Consider the following 27983-nt stretch of genomic DNA (forward strand, 5'->3'; position numbering starts at 1 on the left):
GGTTAGAGGTAGGCTGCAGAAAGGGCTCCTTCCATGCCAAACCTAAGGCACGGGTAAGCAGGGGTTTATAGTAGGAGTCCTAGTAAAATATCGGTAATTGTATTTGAATATCTGTGTATAGGCCTTGCCCTGATAAGCCCCAGTTGTTGTTGATGGGCTGCAGCTGTGATGCCCTTAATTGGGCTGCAGCTGTAGCTAATGAAGGTAACTGGGATAAAAGGGGCTGGGCTTGGCCAGTTGGGGAGAACTTGGAAGGAGCTCTGATGGAGAAGGAGTAACAAGCAGAAGAAGTCAGAGCCGTGAAGAACTGCCCTCAAGAAGTATTGCTGAGAAGGTACAAGACTTTAGGAATATGATTGCGACAGTATGGGACTTTAGAAATATGAAATATAACAGAAGATAGCAACAGGGATCTAATTTCTTGTGTTGGGACTCTCCTTAGTCTGTGGGTGGTAAACCTGGATGTCTCGCTTACAGCAGAGTGGGGATTTTATAAAGCCATCCACCAAAAAAAAAAAAATTCAGTGCATGCTTGGCTGGTTCAATTGTTTTGCAAAGAATGGGCATGGAATTTATCCTATTTATCCTCCACAGCAGAGATAGCTCATGAGCAGATCCGTTTGTTAAGAGCACTTAAGCTGACTTCTCATGGAGCAGCCAGGCTGGCTACAGAAGGGAAGGGGAGCTGGAACTGCAGGCAGGGGAAGTGTCTTCCCCAGCTAGGGCTCAGTACCAGGGTGCCCCTACCAGGCCAGTGGTATGGGACCAATGTCCGAAGCCATTCCAAGGGCTGGGATGAGCCAGACACAGTGTGGCTGCAGCACTGCCCCAGGGGGGAGTGAGGGATGGGCCTGAGCACAAACAGCCACTGAGCTCTGGGGAAGAGGGTCCCAGCAGGGCAGCTCACAGCCTCATCCATGGAGCTGGTTTTACTGCAACGTGAGCCAAGGTTGCAATTTCCATCTGCAGGCACCACTTCAAAGTTAGCCAGTGCTTCTAAGGCAAACACCTCTGCCCAGTTCTTCACCCTGAAGACATCTTCAGTTAACTTGGTGATCCCTGTTGAGAGGATGATGTCCTCCTGCGAGCTCTCTATTTTTGTGCCGGCCTTAAGGCTTTCTGAACGCCTGTGCCATGTGGCGACACCCCACTAGATGGCGGGACAGGAGCCGGTGGACGGCAAGCAGGGCTCAGCTCACCTTGGTAGGAGGCCAGAGCTTTTTCCACTGCTGTTGGTACCGTTCCCATGTCACCTGACATGCCCTAGTACCAGCGCAAGTAAAACTCGATCTTGGGCCTGTAACTGATGCAGCCGCTCTGGGCTCCTGGCCAGCTGGGTGCTGCACACAGATACCATTCACTCCTGATAATTAGCATCCACTCATAATGAGCTGGAGTCTGTTGAGTTCTTAGCCATTACAGGGGCTAATCCTGCCATGCTGAACTCACTCAGTTGCCATTTTTCAAAATGGCATTTGCTTCAGAAATCTTATGAAGCCTGAAATTGAGTTCTGCTATTTTAATCCATCCCTGTGTGCTTTTTAGGTCATTGTTACACAGTGTGAGCTCTCGGTCTTGTCAATAGGGAAATAATCATCAGAGCACTCAGCATGTTAGTGGTGTTATCCCTAGAATTCTGACACTACCAACGGGTAACACAGTTACATTTAGAAAGCAAACTTTGCTGCAGATGCACCAGGAAAATGGCAGGATTTAATACCCATTATGAGGAAATGGGTAGATTAACTTCTTGGTCTCTCAAAGCATCACTTTAAAATACTGTAGGGGACAGCAGGCAACAGGACTAAAAGATTCTATTTTGGAAAACAGCTTCTCAAATGGCAATCCAGTAACTTGAGGTCATAACATGTCAGCTGGAAATATAAAGCTGCTGTCATTTTCAAAGATCTCAAAACAGATATTTATTATTTTCTGTTAAGAATTTAGTGCCCACTATATTCCTCCTTTCTGCAAAAACCAAAAAGGTAACTGGGTGACGAAGGATATGTTGGACACTTAGGAGGTACTTCCTAGCTTCTGGGTGATTTTGAATTGCTCTGTTGTTTTGGAAAGGTATGGCAGCACTGTAGGAGCTACTCAAAAATGGGGAATTTTAAGAGAAGGATGAGAGAAGAAGGTGTTTGCAGATTCTAGCCACAAATATGCTCTGAGGAAATAGGGACTGATCTGTTTATCTGTCTGTGAGATGGCTGATAATCTGAGGCACTTCAAGATAAGGTTAGGAAAGGACCTTGAGAGTTCAGTCAGCCAGTCTTCTTTCATCAGGGGGATTAGTTAAACATGCACTTCTCTGGGGAGATGTTTGCTTACCTTGTTCTTCAGGTTTCCTGGTGCTGGAGATTTCCATCGTCCTCTGCAGAACTAACAGAACTGCTTACTGGACAGGGGGCTGGGCCCTACCATTCCCCTGGGAGTGTTGCAAGTATAGGGTGGATCATAACCTGTATTAATGCGGATTTAGAGGCCTGTCTGATGCTCAGATCCTTAGGGAGCTCCTTGTGCCCCATTCTACACACTCTACATAGACACTAGGCTACACAATTTCTGTATTTATTTAAAAAGCCCAACTGTATTATTTGTGAGTACTTTCACACAGGATGAATCAGGGTGTTCCTCAGTGTTTGGCTCTTTCACTGGGTCAGTGGGCGCATGGAAGTCTCTCTCCACAGCTGTGATGCTGTAGGTGGAGAGGAAAAATGGGTGAACCAACTCATCTCATGTATTTCTTCAGGAGCTTTACATAAAAAAGCAGTTTAGCTAATGAATACAATTCAGGGCAGAGTGGCCTGAAGTGATAATAGATGCTTCTGTGAAAACGTAAGAACATCCCTCAGTGCTGATCACAAGACTAAACTGTTAATGAAATTTTAAGAAGGGAATAGAGACTAAAAGCAGAAACATCATTGCCATATGTCTGTATACACACACACAGAGTAAATACACACATGCACACACACAAACACACTGTGTATGTAATTGCTGCATGCCCAAATGTCAAGTGCCATGTGCAGGCCTGGCCTCAGTGTCAAAAAAGTGTGATAAAAGTGAGACCAGTACCAAGAAAAGAGGCAAGCAGCAAAATATTATCTGCAATAAGGCACACTACCTTTAAAAAGTGATATCTGGGGTGGTGGGTGTGATAGAAATCTTACCATCAAAGTTGAGAAAATTAGAAGAGACCAACTATTCACTGTCTGTCAGCAGAAAGGAAATATAGGAGCATCAGGAAAATGAGGAGGTGACAAGTTCAGAAGAGTCAAAACAGGGCTCCTTTTAACACCCTGTGTATAGTTAGCCTGGGAAACTTATTGCTTGAGGATGCTGTGGATGCCAAAAGTTTAGATTATTGTAAAAGAAATTTTAAAAAATTGCAGAAAAGGCTATTAAGCACTTCTGGCTCAGGAAGAACCCCTACAGCCAAGGACTGCTGGAGGTCAGGAAATTCAACACCGAGATGTTGCCTCCCTCTGCATAGATTTGTGTGTTTTTCAGGAAGGAATTTGAAGATATTTCTGTATCCTTAAATGCCCTTTATTAACTTGTCAATCATATGCAGCCTTAGGAGACAACTTTTCTAGAAACCCAGAGGGGAAAGAAAGTCCTAAGGAGGCTGGGGAATCATCTGTCTCTTTCTCTGCCCTGAAATAACCCTTTGACAAACCTGTGGGGCCATGCTGAGGTGAGGGAGGACTGCTGCCCATTCTGCCTCACCAGCTCCCAGCTATGCCAATTACATTAGCTGCTGCCCTGAGGATTTCTCCTGTCTGATCCTGCTGTCTTACAGTTCTGACCTGGTTTTGACATTTGAAAGAGCAAGCAAAACCTTCCTCATATGTGACAGGTGGTTTAGGGGCCACCAGCTTCCTTACTATTTAATGACTGTGCTCAAATGCCCAGCCAAGGCAGTGTTGGATATCCCTGAGTAAGCGAAGGATTACAGAGGTGATGTGAGGTCAGGCTGCCTTGTTTCAGCACTGCCAAGAAATCACATCCACCCTCAGCACTCTTCTGTATGGCCACAGGCCCCTTCTGGGTGTCTCATTTTTAAGTTGTTCTTCAATGTGGTCTGGTGCTGTGTTCCTCCAGCTGTGGCTCATCAGACATTAAATCACAGCAAATTTCCTGTCTGGGATGTCCTGCCACTTGTGAATACCTCAGCCCACAAATGTGTACAAGCAAAGTGCATTAGGACCTAGAAAACACATTTTTGCACATCAAAGTTGAGCACACATTTTTCTGCTGTAAATATCAGGTACACAGTGCCTTTTAGGTTTGGGCTTGTTTTCTCTAAAAGATCATGCTATCCTTCAGTCTTGAGAAGCTCTAGAGCGTGGGTGTGAGCACAGTACACACCTGTGAGGCCACAGAGAAATTCCTGTGTGTCAAAACTGGTGCTTACAGCCCCTCCTCTCTGTGATGGCAGTCTGTGCATAACCCTCCTGTCTCACATTCTCCATGCATGAAATGAGGCCAGTAATGTTTATCCACCTACTGCAAGCTTCATAGAACAAATCATTGCTACTCTGTGGGGACAGGAAACCAGGAAGAAATCCCACTGCAAAAATGAATAGGTATGGGAGCAAGTGAGTGCAGAGAAATCAGGGAGGCGTGGGGGCGTAGCTCTTACAGCACAAAGCAAATGATTCTCCTCTGAGAACAGCATGAATATGGAAACCATGCAACAGATGCACTATGCTGAACATCAAATAGATGCAAATTATTCTGAGCATCTTTTTGGTGCATTTTCTCACTATCCACAAGCGGGTTTGTGCTGAACATCCTAGAGAGAAGCTGCTTTTGGGCAGAGGGGATGTTGCATACACAGGGTGAGAGCATGCAGGGTGTGATGTGCTTGTGGTGCCCAGAGCTGTGGGAGGCCCCTAAACAGCAGGATAGAAATTGGCTTCAGAATCCTCTGGGGCAAGGCAAAGGGGTGAGTTCCAGCCAGACACATAAGAGCATGCCATGAAAATGGGGATAGTTTTTATTTCTGTTAATCTGAGTTTACTATCCACTGCTTTGGATTTCTGCTGGTGGCCAGTGCTATTTAAAGACTTGGCTTTCATCCAAAGCCTTCAGTTGCATGCTTCATACAAGAAACACAGAGAGAAAAATAGCAATTTCTCCATTAGTTTATTGAACAGGTCTGCTGCTGCTGAACACAAAAGGCACCATTTCAGTTTCTGCATGCAGTCCTGTTTATAAACAAGCTGCTTTCCTGAGGGCCAGCTTTTTTGGAGGAACAACCTGATCATTTGTGGGTGTCTTTACTACCTGGAGTCTGACCTAGGCAGACAGAGGCTCAGGGCATGGTTTTGATTTGCAATTTTTTTTTTTAGAGCATTTCACATGCTCTCATTTCACATGCTCTCATTTCACATCAAAATGCAAGCATAAAGGCCGAGTTTTCTGATTTTTGTAGCCCACTGAAAATTAAGAACCAGGAAAATTCTTTTTCATAATTTCGTTGATTTCTGATTATATTCTCCATTCCTGAACCTAGCCATGATGGTTGGTAGTTATATTGACCGAATATGTTTCTTCATTTATAGTTTCTCTTCTGGTGTAATGCAGTCATAACAAATTATTACTTACTTCCATAGGTAGGGAAACAAAACTGTGGAGATCATGGATATTCAGGATGGATAGCAAGAACCTGAGATCTTGCCATGATAATATTTCAGTGGTGCTGCTGATGAAGTTTGGTCTACAGAGAGGCACAAAGTTTGTTTTCACAGTGTGGCATTTGGCCCAAGTTACAAAATGTTAGTCTTGAAAGAGAAGCACAAAAAAGGGCTGAGTTTTGGACTGACAGTGGGGAACTCCCATGTCAGCCTGCTGGACATGTGTACACTGCTGGAGCTGTGCTGCTTTCTGGAGTGTTCAGGGCTAAGCCTGTATGTATGTTTTTAGGAATCAAAGTACTTTTCTGCTTCCCAGCAGAGACAGGATTTCCATTCTTTGGCTTCAGTCCCTTTATTCATAATGTGTACATGTGGGCAGTTACAGACCACATAGAAATACCCTGAAGAGTCACTCCTAACAGCTCAGAAGTGCAGTCTATGGGATGAGATCCCTTTAAGGCCTCGATGAATAACACAGAGTTTACAAAGCATGTAGGAATTGCACCCTCTTGTTCAAGCCCAATGACAGAGATGTGAACAGCACCAGGCACTGTTACAGCCTTGTTTCACAGTCAGTGCAATTTCAGTCATTCAGAGTTCTGAAGTCTTTTATTTGGTTTTTTTATATCATTAATGTGAAGGACCTACTAGTTTAAAAACTGTAACTAAGAATAGTTTTGAATTTACCAGAATGGCACAAAGAGGAGAAAGACAGACTGGTATTATCACCACAACATTTAAACAATATATTATCATCTATATATGTAGCACAAAGATTAAAAATTAGATAAAAATGCACACAATGTTAACTACTGTTAGCTTATATAAAAAATATTTTTTATGTGAAAAACATGAAAGCTACACATTGTATATACTGCACACCTGGACTTGCATATTGAAGTCATGCATAAAGTACTTCGGTCTTTTAATACAAATGTCCAGTAGACATCTGAGAGCTAAAGGCTATTAAATACAGGAGTTCTGGTTTTGCCTAGTGTGTGATACTGTAGTAATACTGAGCTGGCTGTGGTTGTTATATGTTTTAATCATGTAGTTTGCAAGACAAGAGATGTGGTTTTCAATGCAATGTTTTCTTTTCCATGCTCTGGCACGTGACATCATGGCTTTGTTTTGACTTAGTGCAAACACCAATTCTTATGTTAGTAGTGTATAGTAAGAGGAAATGAAACATTCATGTAATTTCAGAAGCAAAACGCAAAAAAGAAAATAGTCATTTTTTAATACAGGGGCACAGCATGACCCCACAGTAAGGTCACACTGCCTCCTCTGGCTCCAGTCTGTGGTCAGGAAAGGTCTCTGGGAGCTGATTTTGGAACCTGGCACAAACTGGCTCTGTCATGTGCTATTTGAGGGAAAGTTCAGACATACAAATCTGGGCTTATAAACAGAGGCAGTGAGAACTAAGATGCAGTTCACAGAATCACAGAAATTCTAGGTTGGAAGAGACCTTTAAGATCATCAAGTCCAACCCAAGTTCTAACACCTCAACTAGATCATGGCACCAAGTGCCACATCCAGTCTTTTTTAAACTCTTCGAGGGATGGTGACTGTACCACCTCCCTGGGTAGATGATTCCAGTATTTGACAACTCTTTCTGTAAAATACTTCCTCCTTAATTCTAGCCTGTATCTCCCTTGACGCAGCTTGAGACTGTGTCTTCTTGTTCTGTCTGTTGTTGCCTGGAGAAAGAGACCGACCCCCAGCTCACCACAGCCACCCTTCAGGAAGTTGAAGAGAGTGATAAGGTCACCCCTGAGTCTCCTTTTCTCCAGGCTGAACAACCCCAGCTCCCTCAGTCGTTCCTCATATGGCTTGTGTTCCAAGCCCCTCACCAGCCTTGTTGCTCTCCTTTGGACACGCTCAAGCATCTCCTAAAGTGAGGGGCCCAGAACTGGACGCAATACTCCAGGTGAGGCCTCACCAGTGCTGAGTACAAGGGAAGAATGACCTCCCTGCTCCTGCTGGCCACACCGTTCCTGATACTGGCCAGGATGCCACTGGCCTTCTTGGCCACCTGGGCACACTGCTGGCTCATGTTCAGCCGACTGTCAACCAGCACCCCCAGGTCCCTTTCCACCTGAGCACTGTCCAGCCACACCGTTCCTAGCTTATATCGTTGCAGGGGGTTATTGTTCTGACAGAGAAGATTTATTATCATCTTTTTACCTGTCCCCCTGCCCTTTTATCTGCCTTTTTGTCTGTACTTTTTAAGGTTCATGTTTGCAAGCGCATCTTCTTCAAGTATGAAGTAAGATTGGGAGTGGGGTGGAGAGTATCTCTATTTGTATATGTGTTCTGTGATGGAAATGGAAAACATTTCAGAGTGTGGTCCAGAAGATTTTAAAATTGAGATGTTCTGGAGCCAAGCTGGACCAAACTTTAAGTATGAATAAAACCAGCCAATCTCAGTCATCAAAAATGCAGAGTGACTACAACTGTGCCTTGCACCATTGACTCCTCACCCCAATGGCCACAGTCAACTCAAATCAGCAGAGTCTCTGTGAGCTAAGAGCACTGTTGGAACACACATCCCTGTGTTTACAGTGTCAGTGTCACAGGATGTCTCCAGGTGTAATTTACATTAGACAGCATAATCTACTTCATAAATTCAGCCGCATCTTTTGCAGTGCTGGTGCACATGGAGTATTTTGAGATTACTGTGTCTAGCCAAATATTGGAAGATCAGACCCTTGGTTCAGGATGAGCAGTTGGTCTCCTTGCAAGAATATTTTGCTCTTGATTTTCATTCAAGGCTTTTCCCCCCATTTTTACTACAATGAAAGTTATGGTCTGAGAACATTACAAAATAATAATCGGCCTCCCACCACCGCCCTCTGAAACTAAACCGGCTTTTCAAGAATTTTCACAGTACATTGCTCACCAAGCTGAGGGAGATCAGCTAAAACTTGGAGGCAAACCCAGGTCCGATTAGTGAGCCTGTAATTCATTAACATTTATATGGCCATTTGTTTCAGTGCATTTAAAGTAAACAAAACAGGAAAAATAAAGGAGAAAGAACTGAATGTCACTGAGAAACTCCAGGGCTTGATGTCATTGCCACTTGTTAGCAAAAGACAAATACCTCCAAACCTTGCAAATGTATTCTGGGGTTGCTGGAACTCTTGAGAGAGTGGATGGGAGCTGTGACCTGCCTGAACAATTGTTTTCCAGAGAACTCTGGAATGTAATTTCCAGTGGATTTAGAAGATTTAATAGGAAAATACCAAAACACTATTCAGTTGAGCTTTCTGGATATAATGATTTTGACCAAGAATGTTAATTCATGAAAATGCAAAAATGTTGTTCATTGTTTCTAAGGCAAAACAGCAAAACAAAACATCTGTGGCACTGGCAGGACAACTTTGATTGTAAGAGTCCTGATTCTGATTTTCCTGCTGCAATAAGTGCTGCATTTCAGACAGTATGGCAAGAATTCTTTCCTAATGCTGTCCTCCTGCAACATGTAAAGGAAAAAGTTCTGAAGGTCTCACTGCTGCTGCAGCTCTGTCTCCTATCACAATCATTGGGGGATTATAGCACAATGCAGAACTTGAGAAAATTCTTAGAAGTCTTTCTGGGCTGGTATCCAGAAGTCTGTGTTTGGCTACGTTTAGAGGGCTTTTGGGACACAACTAATCTGATACTTGAAACCTGTGAAGTCAGGTGTGTTAACTTTTACATGGAAAAGACAGACACATAACTATGTGCTAACATGGTCAGACGAGCTTGGTTTGGGAGCTAATTCCTTCTGCACTGGTGACGTGGACAGTGGTTAAACTAAGATCTTTTTTGCTGATTAGAGACTTGCTGAGCTAATTGAATGAACTCTGTTCAGATGAGCTAGATGGAGCTGCAGGAGTCTGCACATCACTGTTATTTTCCCCATCTAGTCTTTAACTACACCATTTAAATGCCCCTACCATGTACTGGATTGAATGAAGTGAGTAAGATTATCTATACTGTACATTTCATTGCTCACACTTTCACCTCTCCCATTCCTTTCAAATGCTGTATACTTACTGATCAAAAGCCATTTTCTGGGGTTCCCTATTTCTGGAACTGCTTTTGTTCTTCAAGGTTTTAGAAATAGAGAACAGCCTGTTATTATCTCCAAAATTCAATGTTACAATGGAATCTGCAGTAAAAATCAACACCAGAAAAAGGTGCTGTCATTTACATATTGCTGAGATGCATTTGGAAAAAGGTTGTGTAGCTTCTATAGTTGACTCATTTTCATACACATTCAAGTACCTCCATTACAGAAGGCTTTCAGGTAGGGACTGTCATTTAATATATAAAACCAATAAAAACAGTGGATCTTTTGGAATCACATAAAATCCAGGATGTGTAAGAACTACAAGAGCTGGGCTAGTTTCCCATAGAATTTACAGATATTACAAATCCACAAAGTTTAACTCCATCCAGGGGGAAGTGTATAATCTATTGCTCAGTCCTGTGCTCCAAGCAGCGAGGGAGGATGGCCATGCTGGCTATCCTGAGGTGTGACTGCATAGTGCTGTGACCTTCCCGGATCCCTCAACACCTCCCCAGGAAGTGGAGACAGTCACTCAATCCCCAGACACCTTCCTTAGAACATTTCTTCCTTCAGAATCCTGAAAGTGTCAGAAGTAGCTTTCACCTGTAGTGCTTTCCTCTCGAACAAGCTACCTAGATGTCTTATCCTCATGGCAACTATCACTGAGGTAGCAAACCATCTGTTTTCAAAGCATCACTTATTCTTGCACTTACAAAAATCCCTCTTGTCATTTCAGACAGTCTAGCACCAGTAAAACCTTCTGCACAATTTACATAGGCCTGTTCTCATATCTCTTGTCTAAACGTTCATTTGCACTATCTTCTCTTGTTCATCTTTGGTACTCTTAATTGCTTTTTTGTCTCTCCTCTCCCTGTCTTCTTGCTGGCTTTGCATTTGAAATGCAAAGCAAGGAAGTTTGTAGGCTGGTTCTTTGATTAGCCAGAACTGGATTCCCCCTGGCCTTAGAGCTGAAACAAGGCCAACCCGTCTTTGGCATGAATTGAAGTCTGCATTTTCAGCTGTGTTGTCGGAGGCCATCCAAAGTTCTTCGATGAAGTTTTACACACAATCCAGCTGGCAGGCTGCAAGGTGGCTCTGCCTTGCCTCTGTTGTCTGGCCTTGAAGGTCAGAAAAAGTTGTTAGCACACTGTGTGAAGTCTGGGCATTAATGCCACCTCCTGTTCTTACTGCAAGCCAGACAGGAGGCCAGAGGTGTTAGGATAGGGTGTTAAAGGCAGGATGCATACTGCAACCCCTCAGGAGTATTTGCTCTGCCAGATACTTGTGGCTAAGTCCTGTGAGATGTTGAGACAGTTTAATATTTCAATGCTTCCAACAGGGATGAACCCACTTCAAGTCATGCAGTGCTGCTTTTTCTGTTACACTGCTGCTGCTGCCAGTGTGAAGCCAGTTCAGCTGCATCAGCTGGCAGAAACCTGGGGTTTCAAGGGTGCATTCTGTAATTAGTGACTTGAACCCAAGTCAGATGAGAGCAATCAGCAGTCCGAGCAAAGGGCCAGAACTGTGCCTGGGAATGGGAGGGGAATATCGGAAGGTAAGGGAGCATCTGCCTTTTTGGCAGTGAGCTGATACATCAGTGCTGCCTTGTTGCAGAACAAAGATGCTTTTTACAGCTGTGAGGCACATTTCTCTGTTCCCTGGTGCTGCCTCATAAGGCATGAGCATGTCCAAAAGCTGGCATCCACTGAACCAAGTGTAGGGAAGAATAACTCTGGGAAATGGAGGGACATGAGCGTGTCAGATGCCATGTTTCATGGAAACCCAGGATGTCTATTACTGTCATCTGTGCTGCTTCAGCCTCTGGAAGGCAATTGTTCTCCCACTCTGCCAGCCTTTGTTACTAGGAGCAGTGGAGATGTGAGTTCCTACCCATGACTGCTGCATTGCTGCATCGGCAAGGAGTCCCACTGCACATTAAAGGTCCTGAGTGACTTGTTCAGGATGTGGTTGTTGTGACAGACAACTACCACAAGGACAAAATCCTGCAGCTGTTTTTCCCTGCTGTGCAGAATAACCTGTCTTGCTGAAGGTTAACAGCAATCAGCTCATCTCAGCCAAACACTGTGGTAGTTCTGGTGTTGTCATCCCGTGGATCAGCAGGGCTGCAAAGCAGGAGAATATTTCTTCAGAAAGCATCCTGTTTTTTCAGAACTTTTTATTAAAAAAATAAAGTTACTTAAATGCTTCATTTGACAAAATTTTATAAAGTACTTTTTTTAAATTTAAAAGGAAGGATATAGTATTAGGATGCTGATAGCAAAAGTTAGGTTACCCAAAGCCAGACTGGAGTAACCGGAAGAAAAGCTGTATTATTTGGGTAATGATTTAATGCAAAGCATTCTGTAAACACTAGAGGAAAACCATCAAAACTTGAGAATCTGGAAAGAGAATAGTGAGGCTCCTTTAAGAAGTAATAGCACTGAAAGCTTGAAATTTTGCTATGTAGGCAGTTCTGTATTCTGATCAACCTAAATCCTGCATTGCGAAGGACATGGCTTGGGGTCACCTGCCAGTACATCTCCCTGACCATTGTCTGGTTTGAGTCATGTTTCTTTTACTGTAGGACTACTTCAACTGCGACTCTGCTTTCACAGGATAGCCTAGTGCAAATATGTATCTCCCCCAGCAGGCACTTCCACAAATATATGCTTCCCCCTGGATATCGAGTACTGCCAGCAAGGGGTGTACTGGAAGTGGCAGAAAACATATCATGTGTGAGATGTTATTTGGTGTCACGTCAACCTCTCTGTCATTCATTCAACATTGAATCATCTCCCTTGTGGGAAAGGTTAGGCTGTATCTTACACCATATTCTGTCTGATTTTTACTAGGACATAGAAAAATATTTGCTCTTCTTCATGTTGCATCTACCAGCATTTAAATTGGCATTGTTTCTTCTAATTGCTACTTGTTTAGTGCAGTGCAATGTTGGACAAAAGCCTCTGTGAAGCAACTGTGGCTGATCTTTATTTAGCAAGGACCTGGAGGATCACCCTTTGAGGTTGGAAGGTATTTTGTAGTAGTGAAAAGCCTCCTATGGTGCCTTCCTATCTGAGCAACTTCAGCAGCTTTTCATTTGCTCATTCAAATAACATCAACCTCAATGCTGTCACGTACATAGGAGTTATTATCTCTGTTTGGGGTCCCAGAAAAGAAGACAAATCAATTTCCCAGGACCTGCTACAAGATTGCAACACTTTCAGAAAATTGTTTGGTTTACATTTACTAGAACTGCTTTGCTGGGACCTTATACTGTGTGACTCTCGTCCACTCAAAGCCTGGAACTGCCCTCTGTTCCTTCACCTTTTACCCATTAAAAACAAATAACATGGCCCTTCTATATTCACAAAACAATAACACAGTAAAGACCTTTGGCTCCTGCCAATGCTGGAGTCCAAATCAGATTATAAAAAAATATTTGTTTAAAAAAAGACTATAAAATTACATTTACTGTTACTCTTGATTTATCTTTCCTTTCTCCCTGGTCTCTGCACAGTAGATTATGTTACTAAGTTAGAAACTTTAGTTGTCTTGTCATTGTACATACCATATGCTAACAGCTGGAGGAGGAAATTTCATTGAATAATTACAGACAAAAAGGGCTGGAGAGGTCTTTGAAAGTCCATCCCAATACTTGGTCCAGGTAATCCAGATTGTAATTATGTCTCAAAACCAACTGCTTAACAGTTTTTAAAAGTTGGTGATGATGAAGGTACTGCAAACTCCACAGTCATTCTCATCTAGTTCTGTCCACACCATTAAAAAGTCTGTTGTATGTCTAATATAAGTGGTGGAGAACAGAGAATTAAATTCCTCTTTATGGATAACTTCAGTCTTGAAGATTATGTTATACTAATATTTTTTAAGACAGTTTCTTTCAATTTCTCATTACAGATAGTGTTTTGTATTCCTAGCCTTATTTTCCTAGCTCTTCTATACAGCTCTCCTGAAATGCACCACACATAACTGGATGTGGGGCTCCAGGCTGAGGTTTTGCCCCTGGCAAACACAATGGAAGTACAATTTATTATGTCTTACAGTTTTACATGGGCCAATAGCACACTGAGTGTCTATTTTCTCAACAAAGTCATCTGTTGTGTGATTGAGGGTCCGGTGAAATGCCCTTCAGAGAGAAAGTGCAAACAAGTGAAGGTGAGGAGGCTGTGCCAAGGCAGGGAGCTCTTGACTCCCATGTCCTAGGCTTGCTTTCATCACTCAGCCAATGGAACATGAAAAATGCAAATCAGTTATGTAACTAATAATTGTGAAAGTTTCCAAGGGGAAAAGGTTCCTCTCCCGTGGTTACAGCTACCAACAAAATGACAGGGCAGTTTGAACAATACCTGTAGCCAGCTGTGTCTCTCCACTAACCATTCATTAAGCAGTAGGAGACTTGGCAGACCTGTCTTCACCACTGCAGAGACCAGAAATGAAATATTTTCCCTTTTAAGCAGCAGTGGAAGTGGCAAAACAGGAATGAATGCACAAAGCAGAGGTCCCCAGAAAAAATGGTTTGAGTGTTGTCTTCTTTTGCTTAAAAAAAAGAAACAAAAAATGCATGAGGAAATTTAGGAACAGTAAGTTTAGGGGTCTGGGAATGAATTAATTAATTAAACTGTAGCCCTGCACAGCCCCTTGGGAAAGAACTGGCACTTGGATAAAGCTGTTGTAAGACTGTGTAATCAGTAGCACATGTGGAGAGATGCTGACCACCTAAGTCAGTGCTGTATGACGCAGATGCGGGGTTCAAGGCAGCTTGCCAAAAGTAGTCTGCTCTCTGTTGACAAAAGCACTATGTACCTCATACGTAGTATGAATCGGGTTGAGAATACAACAGAAGACTTTATTCAGAGGACCCATGCAAAAGTCACCAGTAGTAACAAAAGTTAACTGGAATTCTTCTTTATTCAGAAGTACACAGTTGGGAACTAGCAACCACGTTGTTAAGAAACTAAGAAATGTGATTGGGTGCAAGATATAACATGTGAACAGGAGCTGATTTTCATCAGAGGTAATAAAACCCATCTGCCTGCAAAAGAAGCTGCCCAACTCAAGATCAGAGTGGAACTAAAGTCCTTCTTAAAAGGAGACAGAAGTTTGAGAAGTCAGAAAACCAAAGTGCAAAATCACTCAATGTTAGAATCAGTCCAGATGATCTCTGTGCAAAAAGAAAGGAAGGAGCTATTCACAGTTTATCTGAAGTAAGATCATACTTGCTGCAGATATAAAACCTGTAAAGAACTAGCCAGGTATTGGAATTTCAGGAGGGGGGTAGAATGTGAATTCCACTTCTGAGGTGGGACTTTGTAGCTAAATTCTATGAGGCCCACTTGCAAAGACAACTTCGCAACATTGTGATTAGAGCAGGAGCTTTGTAGGCTACCCATCCCTTAACAACTGAAAGGGAACATTTGTGGGAAGTCTGTAGCAGACTCGGATTGCTTTAGAGAACAATTTTCATTATATGAAGCACTTGTGGCATAATGGAACCCAAATTTTGGATTCCTTATATTTTATCGAGGATTGCATGCAAAGCCACATCCAGCTTCTCAATGAGGGCTGAGTGGGTGTCACCCTCTTTCTCCACCAGCCTGTAAGCTTAAATAAAGGTTCTCAGCCTCCAGCCTTGCCCTGAGATGGGCGCGGGGAGCAGTCCCGCAGGATGTGTTGCCCTTTCCGGGGTAAGGCATGCCATCAGCCTGCAAGGCAGCGGACTGACAGCGGCAGCAGGGCTGCACCGTGCGGGTAGGTCCCTACAAGCACTCCTGGCAGCGCTTCAGTCAGAAACAGAAAGCACCGAGTGACCACAACACTCTGCCTTTAGGGGCAGCAAAAGAGCTGATTCCAAACTATTTCACAGGAAGTCCTGGACTCTGGACCAGACTACTTCTGGTTCTCATCCAGTCTGCATGCACGGGTCACTGCCACCCGTACAGCGGCGAGACCTGCCCTTTTGGGTAGCCCCTTTCCTTCGGGACAGGCACTGGATGTGTGTGAACAAAGCCATGTAAAGCATACATAGTGAATCCATAATTTCTGCCCTGGTGATGCAAAGAAACATAGTTAGAACGGCACAGAACTGTGTGATACTACTATGACTGCTGAATCACCTGTGTAACCGTTCTGCCAAAAATATTGAAGAGGGTATTTTAAAGAGGAAAGTGGCTATTTAAGCCCACCCTGCCCCTTTCTGTTCCTCCACACAGCAGGTAGATAAAGGTTCCTGTGCTGCCTCAGGAAAGCTCAGCCCCGGTACAGCTGCGGTGTGGCTGGTGCTCATAGGATCGTAAACCGAGGGGCAAAATCAGTGTCCTTATAGATAATGGTGAGGATGTTCGTTAATTGGGGAGAGCTGAAACACCCGACACAGCCGCTCCATTTTCCTGGGGTAGGAATGCTAATGGAAAATGCTGGCTGTCCCACCACCCCAGCAGCCCTCCAAGGCCAGCGGCGAAGGGAGACCTCTGACTGCAAGGTCAGCATGGTTAATCTTTTCCCCGGGTAACTACAGCCGGCTCGGCGCCCCCTTCAAACCAACTGCGGCTTCGCATCCACCCCTTCCACACCCCGCTCCTGGCTCTGCCCCTCGGGCCAGCCCGCCCCGGGGCGGAGCCCCGCGTTCCCCAAAAGCCGCCGCGGCCGCGGGGAGCAGCGCCGGGATTTGGGAGCGGCGGGGCCGGTGCGGCCGGACGTGGGAGTCGGGCAGGGCTCGGTGGTGAGTGGGGAGGTGGCGGCTGCTGCTCTCACTTCTCGGAGGGTGGGAGACTATTTTTCTTGTGTAGTAGTAGCTGTTGCCACCCTAGACCCGAATCTGCTTTAAATAGTTAAAATTACTATAAGCTCGAGTGTACTGCGTGCTTGATACGCTAGCGATGTTTTCGGCCACCATGTAATAGTATGTGGGACTTTTCAAGCCTGCTCCCCCTCGGGGAAATATCGAGTTATTTAAGTGATTTGTTCTTTCATGGAACCCGGGCTTTTGGGTTTAGTCCAGTCACGCTGTGGTTAAAAGAAAGAGGATTCCGTTCTGACCACTGCAGAAAGTGTGTGGATGAATCTCTGTATTAATTCAGCCCAATCCTCTTTAGGGTCGAGTATCCCCTCTGTCATTGTTGATGTTCAGGGTATGGCAACGTGTATTTTGTAAAGGCAGTATCTTTCTAGTAAAAGTGGAGACCTTAATTTTTTCTATGATGATGGCTGGATTCTCTTTTTAAGTAGTTTGCCACTCACTCAGCTGATACAGAATTGTTCTGAGGAGACACTTACTATTTTTATTGATATAGGGAAGAAGTTCTGACTAAGAAGCAAACCAAGAATTTGGAATATAAGCGGGAAATGAGACACCTGAGATCATGGGGCGAAATTACTGGATGGTGTGTCTTTTTGATTTTTTTTTCTGAGAAAAAAAATTACCTCTTTGCTTTATCTCTTTCTTCTTCTTCATACTTCTTCCTAAAGTATGGAAATCTTAAAGAAGGGGGCTGGAGGTTAGAAATTGAAAGATTCATATGATTAGTTTAGCATACTGGTAGGAGATGAGACTTGAAACCCTTTCACATTTACAAACCTTGACCTTCACCTTGGGATCTCTCAAAGGAAGAGTGTGCTATAAATTTTTTCATTAGAGTATCGTATTTATATATTAAGGCTTCAACTAATGTTTTTAAATCTGTGTGCAAATTGAAAACTTTATTTGACCCTGTTCAGAATTACATATAAAAAATGAGTAGCCTCCATTGCCTAGGCAGAGTAAAATATGAAATGAACAGGAAAAGGATCTATATTTTTATTTTATATGTGTTGTGGTATTGGTGATAGATGAAATCTTGTTTTAGTATGTTTGAGGGGTTTAACTGTCAGTTTTGCTGAGTTTCTCAGGAGTAAAGATCAGGTGCGTAGCAGACAGTGGGCAAACTGAGTTTGGCTTTGTCTCTGTTAATTAAATGATCTGCCATTAATCACGGCAAAACAGGATTATGAGGAATTGGAGCTGGAACTGGCCTCCCTCTGATACAGCGTCATATCCTCTGTACGGCGCTCTTTTGGCAGTATAGTGGGGTGACCTTAGTTGCCTTCTCCTTTTTTTTTTTTTAAATTATGTTCTTTGCAGCAGTCTAAAGAATAAGGATTTCTGTGCATGTAGGTGTTGAGTATGTGAAATTTTGTGATTTTAGCTCTTTTCCTCATGTGTCAGAAGACCCAGGTAACTCATCATGAAGTAAATATGATAAAGGGAAAACTAGAGCTGCAGAAAGTGTTCAGGCCTGCTGAGTGTCTGCAACTCTGAAAATTCATTTAGGTGCTGGGTTGTTGGCATTTGTAGAGGAAGCAACTAAAGAAGTTTCAGCTGTACAAAAGGCAGGGCTAAGTAATGGGTGTATTTGTGATATTTTCCAGTTAGGCACTACAGGTGATAAAGCAGGGAAGAATAACAGGGAGTGTAAGTGCCAAGGGAAGTATTTTCAAGTACAATTTTCCCATAAGATTAATTGCCAAAAATAACCGTAGAATGCAATGTTTAGGGGGATATAATAGAAAATGGGGAATGAAAACTATTTGTATTGTGAGGAAGGGGAAAAATAAGATGTTGAGAGAAATGCTTTAGAGAAGGGCAATCTGGTGTTGGCTGGACTAGTTTGGTTTTGAAGTTCTTATCTCTTTTCTAATACAATTGGATTACTTCAGCATCTTGCAAAGCATATGCTATAGTTAATTACAAATTGTGGTTACTTTGTCAAATTCAATAATTGACACAATTTTAATGTAAATTCACAAGAATTAATATTGTGAACACTGGTAGCAGAAATAGGTCTGAATGGAAGCAAAATGGTGTATGCACCCTTATTTTCTGTACCAGCTTAGCTCATGCTAAATAATGTTGGTAACTGGGAAAAAGGAAGTTCTGTAATGATTGCAGGATGTAGTCAGACTAGTTCAGCTTAGTAAAAATCCTTGGAGGCTATTCACTGCAGTGCTCCTAAACATAATGCCTGGGAGATGACCTGCTTTAACCTTTCATGGTGAGGAGAGTGGTGGCCCAAACACACAGCAGGCACTGATTTGACCCAGATGCTTTTCTGTGGTATTCCTGTCTTTCTTCTGATTGTCAAGTGTATTAAATGTGGTTTTTTTTACTCTTACTTTTTTTTTTTAGTCTTTACTCATGTTTGGAAGGCCCATTCTAAATGGACTAGGCACAAAGTTTTAATTAAGTGTTAGCATGAATATTTGTGGTATGTACTTACAGTAGTGTTAAATCTTCCTCTTTCACAGAAAGAGGAACCAATAATGCCAGCACTGAACTGGAAGCCCTTTATCTATGGAGGTTTAGCATCAATCACTGCAGAATGTGGTAAGAGTTTGCTTTAATTGTTGACATGATTTTCCTTACTTGGATAGTCTCTATCTAAAACAAGTAGGTTTCCATGCTGCCAGTGACACAGTGGTATATGGTGGCCTGCAGCATAGAGTTTTTTACTTAATACTGACTGAAGAGTTTCTCTTATCTCTATTGCAATATCAGAACCCTTGTGTCTGTAAACTCTCATCCCTGGTGAGTCTTGTTTTCTATACATATTTTGCCTCTGTATTTTATTATTTGGTGTTTGTTTGATCTATTCCTAGACAGTGGTCATAAGCAGATACAGCTTCTGCTTTGCTGCAGTAGATCAGTTATGCTCTTAACTTGCAGATTTTTCTCTTAGCTTTACTCAGTATCTATGTTGCAGTTTAAATAACCTTTTCTTGAATGTAAGTGGTTGGTTAGATTTAAACACTTAAATTCAATAGTGAGCAACACAGAATAATTGCTGTAGTGAGACAGTGCATCTGATGTTTTAGGCCTCTAAAGGCAAACCTTAAATATTAACTTTTTGTGGAGTTGTATTTGAAAGCATGTATATGGAAATAAAGGAAATCTGGGTTTTCATTGTAGCAGGGCATGTGGTAGGCTTGCATGAAAGGTCTGTCTAGTAAAGTAGAGGCAGTATAAAATTACACTTAAAACTATTTTTTGTTTTCATAGAGTAGTTTGGGTTGGAAGGTCATCTGGTCCAACCTCCCTGCTTTGAGCAGGGACATCTTCAATTAGATCACATTGCTCAAAGCGTTGTCCAATCCAACTTTGAACGATTGCAGGGATAGGAAGGGTTTCTACTTAGGAAATCTGTATAAACTTGAGTTTGAGACATGTCATTATTTGACTTGACTGAATATGGCCAATAATGCCAAACGCTTAAGGAAGACATACAATTCATGAAAGCTTTGCTTGTCTGGTAAGCCTCATTTAAACAGATGTAGTTAATCCTGACTCCTCCTTCCACTCTTAGGTGAGAGTGGAATGTTGAGGTGGTCCTTTCCTGGATGGATACAGTTTCTGAACCCTTTCATAAAGGGAGCATGGAGAAAATAAATTGAACATAACATAGCAGTAGGCAACAGGAAAGCAGTAACAGGAATAGTACTGCTGCTATTGCTGTTTCAGATACTAGGCCAGAATCTGTGTCTTACAGAATTAATTTGCCTTCAGTGACGTCCTCTTTAAAGGGGTTGGTAGAATATGTGTGCAAACTCAGTGCTTGATTGGGATTGCAAAGTCCTGTTCAGTGTGGCTGCTTACAACAAGGCAATGCTGTGTTGCCTGAAAATATAGTGAATGTGAACACAGGAGGTAGGCAGGGCTTCTGTCAGGCCTTTAGCCCAAACAAGGTGATAGAAATTGAATCACTTTAAAAGAAAGTCTTGGTAAGAAAAGCTTCTTTCCCATGGGAGTACTTTTATATATTATGATATATAGTAAATGTTGCTGTTTCTTGTATGATATTCTCTGTTGTCTTTGGTTAGGTAGGTACTTTGTTAATTTTCTCACTGATTTTCCTTTAAGGTACTTTCCCCATTGATCTGACCAAAACACGTCTCCAGGTTCAAGGTCAAGTTAACGATGCCAAATACAAAGAGATCCGCTACCGTGGGATGATGCATGCACTGGTCAGAATATGCAGAGAAGAAGGGTTGAAAGCCTTATACTCTGGGTAAGAGTAACTGAGTTGCAGCAATGGCTTATCAACAGTCTATTGATAAAAGTATAAGCTCATTGTATGTGAATTTATGGGCTTCAGGATTGCAAGGCATTTGGCTAGCCTTAATCTGGAAGCTGGAAGACCCAGCTTTGGTACCTTCAGTGCTGCACTCTGCCATAGCATCTCATGTTTTAAAAAAACCCCTCAAACAGCAAAACCTACATGAAACAAAATACCTAAGCACAAGGTTATTTTCTACAGTGCTGCTATAGTTGTTCCATCTCTCAGAATTAAAATTGGATTTACCTTTGCCTATAAATGAGCGTGCTTTTCTTCAAAACATGCAGGATGGCGGGGGAACTACATCTCAGACGTGACTGCCAGCTATTTTATAGATTACAAGTTGAAGCATGGTCTAATAGTAATAAACCCTTCACAGTTCATTCATGTTCTTGCAGGCTCTATTTAAAAAAAATAAAAACCAAAACCTAAAAAGCTCCAAAGCTTGTTTTGTTTATAATGAGTTTAAATTGTTGATTTAAATGAACAAACCTTTCTTTGCTAGATATCTCTGCACTAGAAAGGATTTTCTGATGAGTTTTTGAGATCTTGAGCATAAACATTTTTGCTGCTTGTTTTTACAGGATTGCACCTGCAATGCTACGACAAGCTTCATATGGAACTATAAAAATAGGCACTTACCAGAGCTTAAAAAGAATGTTTGTTGAGCATCCAGAAGGTGAGAGGTCATTTTCTATTTAATTCAGGACTGATTTGCTTGAAGCCAATTCCAGTTGCTATCTTACTGTAGCATTTGAACAAGTCTACCAAGAAGACATTCCTTACACCAGCTACAACAAAGTTAGTCAGCAAGGGTAACTCATCAGAGCAGGTTTCGTGGCTTCTGTAAGTGGCACTCTCTGGTTAAATGAGGGGAGGCATCATCCCTTCCTAATGCATCCTAAGTTTTGTAAATCTGCAGCTAAAATCTTTGTTTGTGAAACAGATGAAACCCTCATGATGAATGTTCTGTGTGGCGTTCTTTCGGGAGTAATCTCGTCATCTATTGCCAACCCTACAGATGTCTTAAAGGTAATTGTGTAGAGCTTGTCTTCTTAGTTTTTGTTCTCTCCTGAAGCAAAAACAGTCTCCTGATGAATATAGGATTTATTTTGTAACCCTACTTATTCTCATCTCTTAACTTCTAAAGAATCAGTAGCATCCTAAATTCTTGAAACCTCCTTCTGATCCATACCAATAATTTGGAAGTATGTGTGAGGAAGGTGAAGGCTGGGGAGGTAGTTAGACTCAGATATTTTTGAGTGTGGGGGAGAATAACTTTGATGCTGTGGTGTTTGTGTGGAAGCCACACTCTGTATTTCATCTGTACTTCTTGGTAACACTGTTGTACTTGGATGTTGCTAGAGCTCAAAATAGGTGATTAGTTCAGAGGCAAGAGGTCCAGGGAATGCTGCTTGTACTGTATGATTCCTTAACACTAGAGAGGCTTTGCAAACCTGTGTTCCAGGGAAATGGCATTCCAGCATCAATCATTTAAAGTGAATTAGTGAAACAACCACCTCTTTAAGAATCTTTTAGCTTAATCATAGTCAGTAACTTGAAAGGGTTGATGGGTTTATCCTATAAAACTGGAGCTTGTGACTTACAAAGCTGCTCCTAATGAAAAGGAAGTCAAGAAAACCCTGTTTTCCTGAAGCTACTAAAAAGCTTTGTCCTTCATAGTGCTAGTGTGGTTATGTAGTGGCATTTCAAACATAAGCTTGTATTTCAAGTGTAGCTTCAATTAGTTACTTCCTAAAATTATATCCACCTACCAAGTCACTTGTTGACAACCTGGATATGTAAGTTACCTTGACAGGTCCCTAAGGATGATCTTATAAATCTACAGGGTTGAAGACCATGGTTCTCAATGACTGAAATATTAATCTGTTTAACCTTTCATTTCAACATGTTCTGTGAGAACACTGCAAAGGACATCCTGCAGAACCCATCTGCCAGTCTTATCTAAATGGAGCAGTGTACCCATACAGAAATAGAAGTGACTTAATGCCGCTAAGAATTCTACCACATACTTCTTCAAAATTAGCAGCTGCATTGGGATAGTTAAGGCAAAAGATTGCACTTATATAGCTGTGATAATGCCAGCTCTTGCTTTCATACTTAGAGAAATTGACTTTACTACTTGCAGTTGTATCTTGATAGTTGAATGTAGTTTTATTATTTTTTTTTGGTTATATTTATTTTTTAATTGTATGTTCTAATGAATCTTAGATCAGAATGCAAGCTCAAGGTAGAACAATTCAAGGAGGAATGATGGGCAACTTCATACAGATCTACCAAAATGAAGGCACTAAAGGATTATGGAAGGCAAGTTTTTTTTTAACTGTATCTTACACTTTACCTACACTTCCTTGTTCAATTGAACGTCATGTATTCCTACAGTGTTCTCACCTGAAATGTGGAGGATGTAATGTATGTAATTTGTCATGGCTGCTTCACTGCTGGTGTCTCAGTGCTTTTTGATGAAGGGTTACAGCCTGCCTTGTATGTGAGGATTAGCTGCCACTTAGAGGGAGGACAAATGCAGGGTTCAATTAGGGTGACTGGCTCGAGGAACAGTTCAACAACCCTTTGCCTGACACCTCTCAATCTGTATGCTCTGTCTGTTTTAAAACATATGCTAAAGAACATTTGGAAGTGAAGGGGCTGCTGAGCATCCCTTCTAGCTCAGGAACTCTCATATTCAGTTTTACAGGTTGTCTCTTGGGCCAATTATAGTCAATGACTGTACAATAACTGAAGAGCCAAAATAGACAATTGTTTTGAGCAGCAGGAGAATAGGAATGTTTTTTCCATTAGTGTGCTTTTCTCACAGAGTTTCTTGATCTCCAGTTTTCTGTTCATCCTCCTTACTTTATCAGTTTTTCAACTAGCAGCAAAGGAACACAGGTTTGGAGGTTTCAGCTGACTGTTGATGCAAGAATAGAGATGTTAAGCAGAGGTAGAATTGAGATGTTAAGCAGAGATAGTAAATAACTTAAAGGATCTGAAGTTTCCATTCTGTGTGGAAAAGTGACTTATGTTATTTCAAATTTGTGGTTGTGGAGCACATACATCTAAGACGTGTACTAATTAGCCTTATTTGAATTTGCAATGTTCTTAACATATTTCTGGTGTTTTGCCTTTGTATTGTAAGAGCTCGGCTTTTCTAACAGTGCACAAAGGTTGACTTTAAACTTCAACAATATCCTTTCTTTTGCCAGGGAGTATCATTGACAGCACAGAGAGCTGCTATTGTTGTTGGAGTAGAGCTGCCAGTATATGACCTTACCAAGAAGCACATAATTCTGTCTGGACATATGGGAGATACAGTATATACTCACTTCCTGTAAGTCTGTGTACCTGGTTGTATAGCTCAGTATTAGATAGTTCTTGCTGCAAGGGAGAGGAGTATTTTTATTTTTTATCATCTGTCTAGATGTATACATATATTTCTGATGTGTTTATAATTTTTAGTGTAATAGCATCTCAGATGGTAGCATGGAAGCTAATTTTATACAGCAATTGAATTTGCTTTCTTTTGAAACGTGGAAATTTGTGTTGTGGGTGGTCTGAATCATTCAACTGTGCAAATTGAGGCTGGAAGAAATTTACAGTCAAATATTATTCCCTGGGGTGTGAACATCTTTCCAAGCATAATGTATGTAAGGGCTATATAGCAAATTTTCAAAATTATGTTTTTATAGTAAGTGAAAAGTAACTTTTCACATCCATTAGCTGAGTTAATTTTTTTAGTAAAAGCATTAAACAGTCATTATTACTGTGTGTTTCCTGGGAAGGGGAAGTTCTTGTACATCTGTGTGGTAGATCAGGTTCCATTAAATCCTTCTTTTACTAGTTCCAGTTTTCTTTGTGGGTTAGCTGGAGCCCTTGCATCCAACCCAGTTGATGTTGTAAGAACACGTATGATGAATCAAAAAAGCCAAAACCATGGGGGACACTCAGCCTACAAGGGTACTTTGGATTGCTTGTTACAGGTAAGTAGTTCATGTATCATCATAAATAGAAACTGCTACCACCAAGCAATGGTTTTGCTGTGGAGATGTTCTGTTTTCCCTAGTAACTTAGACATGTTTTTGCCATAATATTTAAAAGGACTATGCTGTCAGTAATGCACTCAAGTGTGAAAAGTATCTACTGTCTTGAGAGAAAGGCAGGAAGAAGTTAGTGTCTGCTGCAGACCCTTACTTTCTTAGGGTGCTTGGATGAGGAGAGGAAGGCTCTCAGCAGCACTGTCTTGCTCAGCTTTATAGTATGTCAGTCTGACAGGAAATTACCATTTCATAGGTCAGTCCTTGAAGCACAAGATGTTCTGAAACAGACAAACAGTTTTCTGTGTTGCTTACTGCATAATGCAAAGCTTAGTACAGCCAAAGGCAAGGTCAGCCTCTGGTTTTGATTACTTTGATTTGGTTTCTGAAGTCTCTAACTTGGTATGAGCTGGGACCATGATGGCCTTGTACATGGAGAAGAATGGATAGTAAGCTGTTGCTGTCCAACTGTTGACTGAACAGTCCATGTCACATTGTCCAGGGAAATCTGAGGTCCAGAAAGCAAACTGAAATATTTCAAGGGACTGCCAAATGTTAGCTGCAGGTTTACATGCAGCAAATTTCAAGAGGCTGTCAAATGTCAACTGCAAGTTTACATCTAATGAAATGTATTTCTTTATCCTGTCAGACAATAAGTATAAATTAAGGTTACAGGACTAAGCCACCTCCTTGTCTGGTACAGTCTTGTTAGCTGACATGCTGTCTGGGTTTTTCACTAAAAAAGAATTACATAAGTGTGTTCTTATGTTTTGTTTTTATTTTCCTAGACATGGAAGAATGAAGGCTTTTTTGCTCTGTATAAAGGTTTTTGGCCAAACTGGTTAAGACTTGGTCCTTGGAATATCATTGTATCCTTTCCAGAGGTGTGCAAAACTACTAAGTTAGCCATACAACAGCAAGTATTGTTTTTTACAGAATTAGTCAGTGTGGGAAGTGTCATATCAGCACAGATAGTCCCTTTTTTTATGAATGGAGAATTGTGCAATTGACAGGGTTTTTTTTAAGTCTGCTTCCAGTTAGATTGAATTTGATTCACACAGAGTCAAGACTAAAATATGATCTTGCAAAATAATATTCTGTTCTTCCAACTTCATGCCTGCCCGTTTTCTTTGTTATGAGCCTACTTTTAATCAAAGTTACCCAGGTGAATGAGGAGTGGGGGCTATTTCCAGAACTGGGGAAACTGTTGGCAGTTACTGATGCAGTCTTTTTGTTTATCTTAGTCTCACAGTTTTAGCTTTGTTTCAGGAGCCAGCTGATCAGAGCCCTGGGAAGTGGGTTGGTAGAAATTGTTTTGCAATAAATAAACCTTCTTAGCCCATCAAAGCTAAGTGATTTAAGAGTCTTAAGGGCTTTTGCAGTATTTTCATGGCAGCTTTTGCAGGACTGCCTCCTTAGTCCTGGGTTTAAGATCCTGAGGAAGATGGATGGGAAAGTATTTTGTATCACCAGCCTTTAAGCAAGTTTCATTGTTCTCCCTGGTATTGTGTAAAAATGTGGCCAACCTGCAGCATGGCAAAGGAAGGAACAAGGAGTGCTCCTGTAGTGGAAGGAGTGGAACACAGTTGCACACAGAAGCAGCTAACCTTGAGTAGTGAAGGGACCAGTTTTCACTGCATGAACAAGAAAGAGTTTTCCTTAATCAGCTGTGCCAGTTCTTTCTGACATATGAACAGCTGAAGAAATTAGATGTCTGACATGCTGAACTGAGTACACAATTCTGTTAATGTACTGTCTGAGTTTAGAGCAATGTGCAAGTTGTCTTGAGTGTTCGCTCTTTGTTGTCTGAGCTGCTGGCCAAAGGAAGAGGTCACTGCAAGACTGAATGAGAAGAACCTGGAAGTGATTTCAATGCAAACTGGCTCCTGTAACCATGGTTTGTGCATGTGAGTCAGAGGATGATGTGCACTGTTTTTCAGACTGAACCAAACATGGTGGAATACCTTCTGTCAACTGTTTCAATGCTCTTGAATGTAAAGATCTGCAATGCAACTTTGTGCATCTGAGTCTCAAAGCACAGTGTTTTATAAAAGTTAAAGAAAAGGTTTTTTTCTTTATTTCCATAGATTTCCATAAAGGAAGGAAAAGAAAAATATTTCTGTAAAGGAAAAGTATTTCTGTAAGGGAAGATAAGCAGAACTGAGGAGCTGGGCTTTTCCTGCTTTCAGAGATGTATGCAATTTGATTTATTGTAATAGCTCAAAGTTTCCAGTTAACTGGAAATGTGAAAAGACATCTTTGCTGGCTTTCAGGTTGGCAAAATAACTACTGCAGTATAAAATCTGGTTTTGGTTTTGAAGCTTTCCTGTGTTCTAAGTCCTGAGATGTCTGCATAATTTTCTGGGAATAATCCAGCTTCATTAGCAAGTGTGGTTGCTACAGCTGACAGTTTTGCATAGCTTGAAGAAAGATTTTTTTCTTCTTCCATGTATAATTCTTGATTTCAGCATAAGTGCTTCTTAAACATATTCATATGGAAATTGCTAGTAGGAATGAAGTTCAAATGAGTTCATGCCCATCTGCTGATCTTGCAGAGAAACTTTCCATGCCTCTTCCATCCTTGAGAAGAATTATTGGTTACTGGCTGTTTCACACTGTGCAGCCAGGCTCTCTCATGTGGGTGCCTATGTGACAAGAGCCAACCTCTCCAAAAGTAAATCTCCTGTAAAGATTGCTTTCCTCCTTTAAAAAGACCCCCCAGTCCAGAACTAGTGAACACTTTCATATACCAAAGATGCTCAAGTTGCTGTTACATGCAAGGAAACACTTGATGTAGAAATCAACCACAGCTCCTATAAACATTACCTTTAGGCTTAAAGGTATATCAAAACTTCAGGGCTGTTAACAGTTATATCACACTTCTTAAGTGCTGTTGTTGAATTCCAGGAAAAAGGAATATGTGAGATGCAAATTGCAGGATGGCTCTTCTGTGTTTACAGAGGGCAGCAAAGCAGGATCCATAGCTTTGGATTTTTGTGGCCTTGTGTTAATCTTTTACACATTTTTCATAAAATCATGCATTCCACTTAAAGAAGTTTCATTGAGATAATAAAATTGCTGTAATTACTTAAAATTACTAATTTTGAATTCACAAATAGAATTTTTA

General features: G+C 41.6%; 1 protein-coding gene across 3 annotated transcripts; it reads left to right on the top strand.

Moving 5' to 3' along the window:
- The first annotated feature begins 247 nt into the window (after nucleotides 1–247).
- Nucleotides 248–27983, top strand: SLC25A30 (solute carrier family 25 member 30). Of its 3 annotated transcripts, XM_064724747.1 has the most exons (11): nucleotides 16347–16438; nucleotides 17010–17099; nucleotides 19000–19078; nucleotides 20609–20756; nucleotides 21389–21483; nucleotides 21751–21836; nucleotides 23037–23136; nucleotides 24033–24153; nucleotides 24664–24802; nucleotides 25645–25725; nucleotides 26533–27983. In XM_064724747.1, exons 2-11 carry the CDS (start codon nucleotides 17079–17081, stop codon nucleotides 26572–26574), a joined length of 912 nt encoding a protein of 303 aa, XP_064580817.1. In that variant the 5' UTR covers nucleotides 16347–16438; nucleotides 17010–17078; the 3' UTR covers nucleotides 26575–27983. The 3 variants fall into 3 exon arrangements, with proteins under 3 accessions (XP_064580904.1, XP_064580817.1, XP_064580979.1); XM_064724834.1 differs by lacking the exons at nucleotides 16347–16438; nucleotides 17010–17099 and adding an exon at nucleotides 248–334 and having other exon boundaries at nucleotides 23037–23132; nucleotides 24029–24153; XM_064724909.1 differs by lacking the exon at nucleotides 17010–17099 and having other exon boundaries at nucleotides 16397–16438; nucleotides 23037–23132; nucleotides 24029–24153.

Source organism: Zonotrichia leucophrys, chromosome 1 (genome assembly GCF_028769735.1).
Source record: "Zonotrichia leucophrys gambelii isolate GWCS_2022_RI chromosome 1, RI_Zleu_2.0, whole genome shotgun sequence".
Taxonomy (NCBI): Eukaryota; Metazoa; Chordata; class Aves; order Passeriformes; family Passerellidae; genus Zonotrichia; species Zonotrichia leucophrys.

Excerpts from the sequence above, each read along its gene's own strand:
- SLC25A30 (XM_064724747.1), top strand. The coding sequence starts at position 17,079 with ATGGGGCGAAATTACTGGATG. Across the intron at positions 17,100-18,999 it reads TGGGGCGAAATTACTGGATG|AAAGAGGAACCAATAATGCC; the intron begins GTGTGTCTTTTT and ends CCTCTTTCACAG. Across the intron at positions 24,154-24,663 it reads ACAGTATATACTCACTTCCT|TTCCAGTTTTCTTTGTGGGT; the intron begins GTAAGTCTGTGT and ends TTCTTTTACTAG.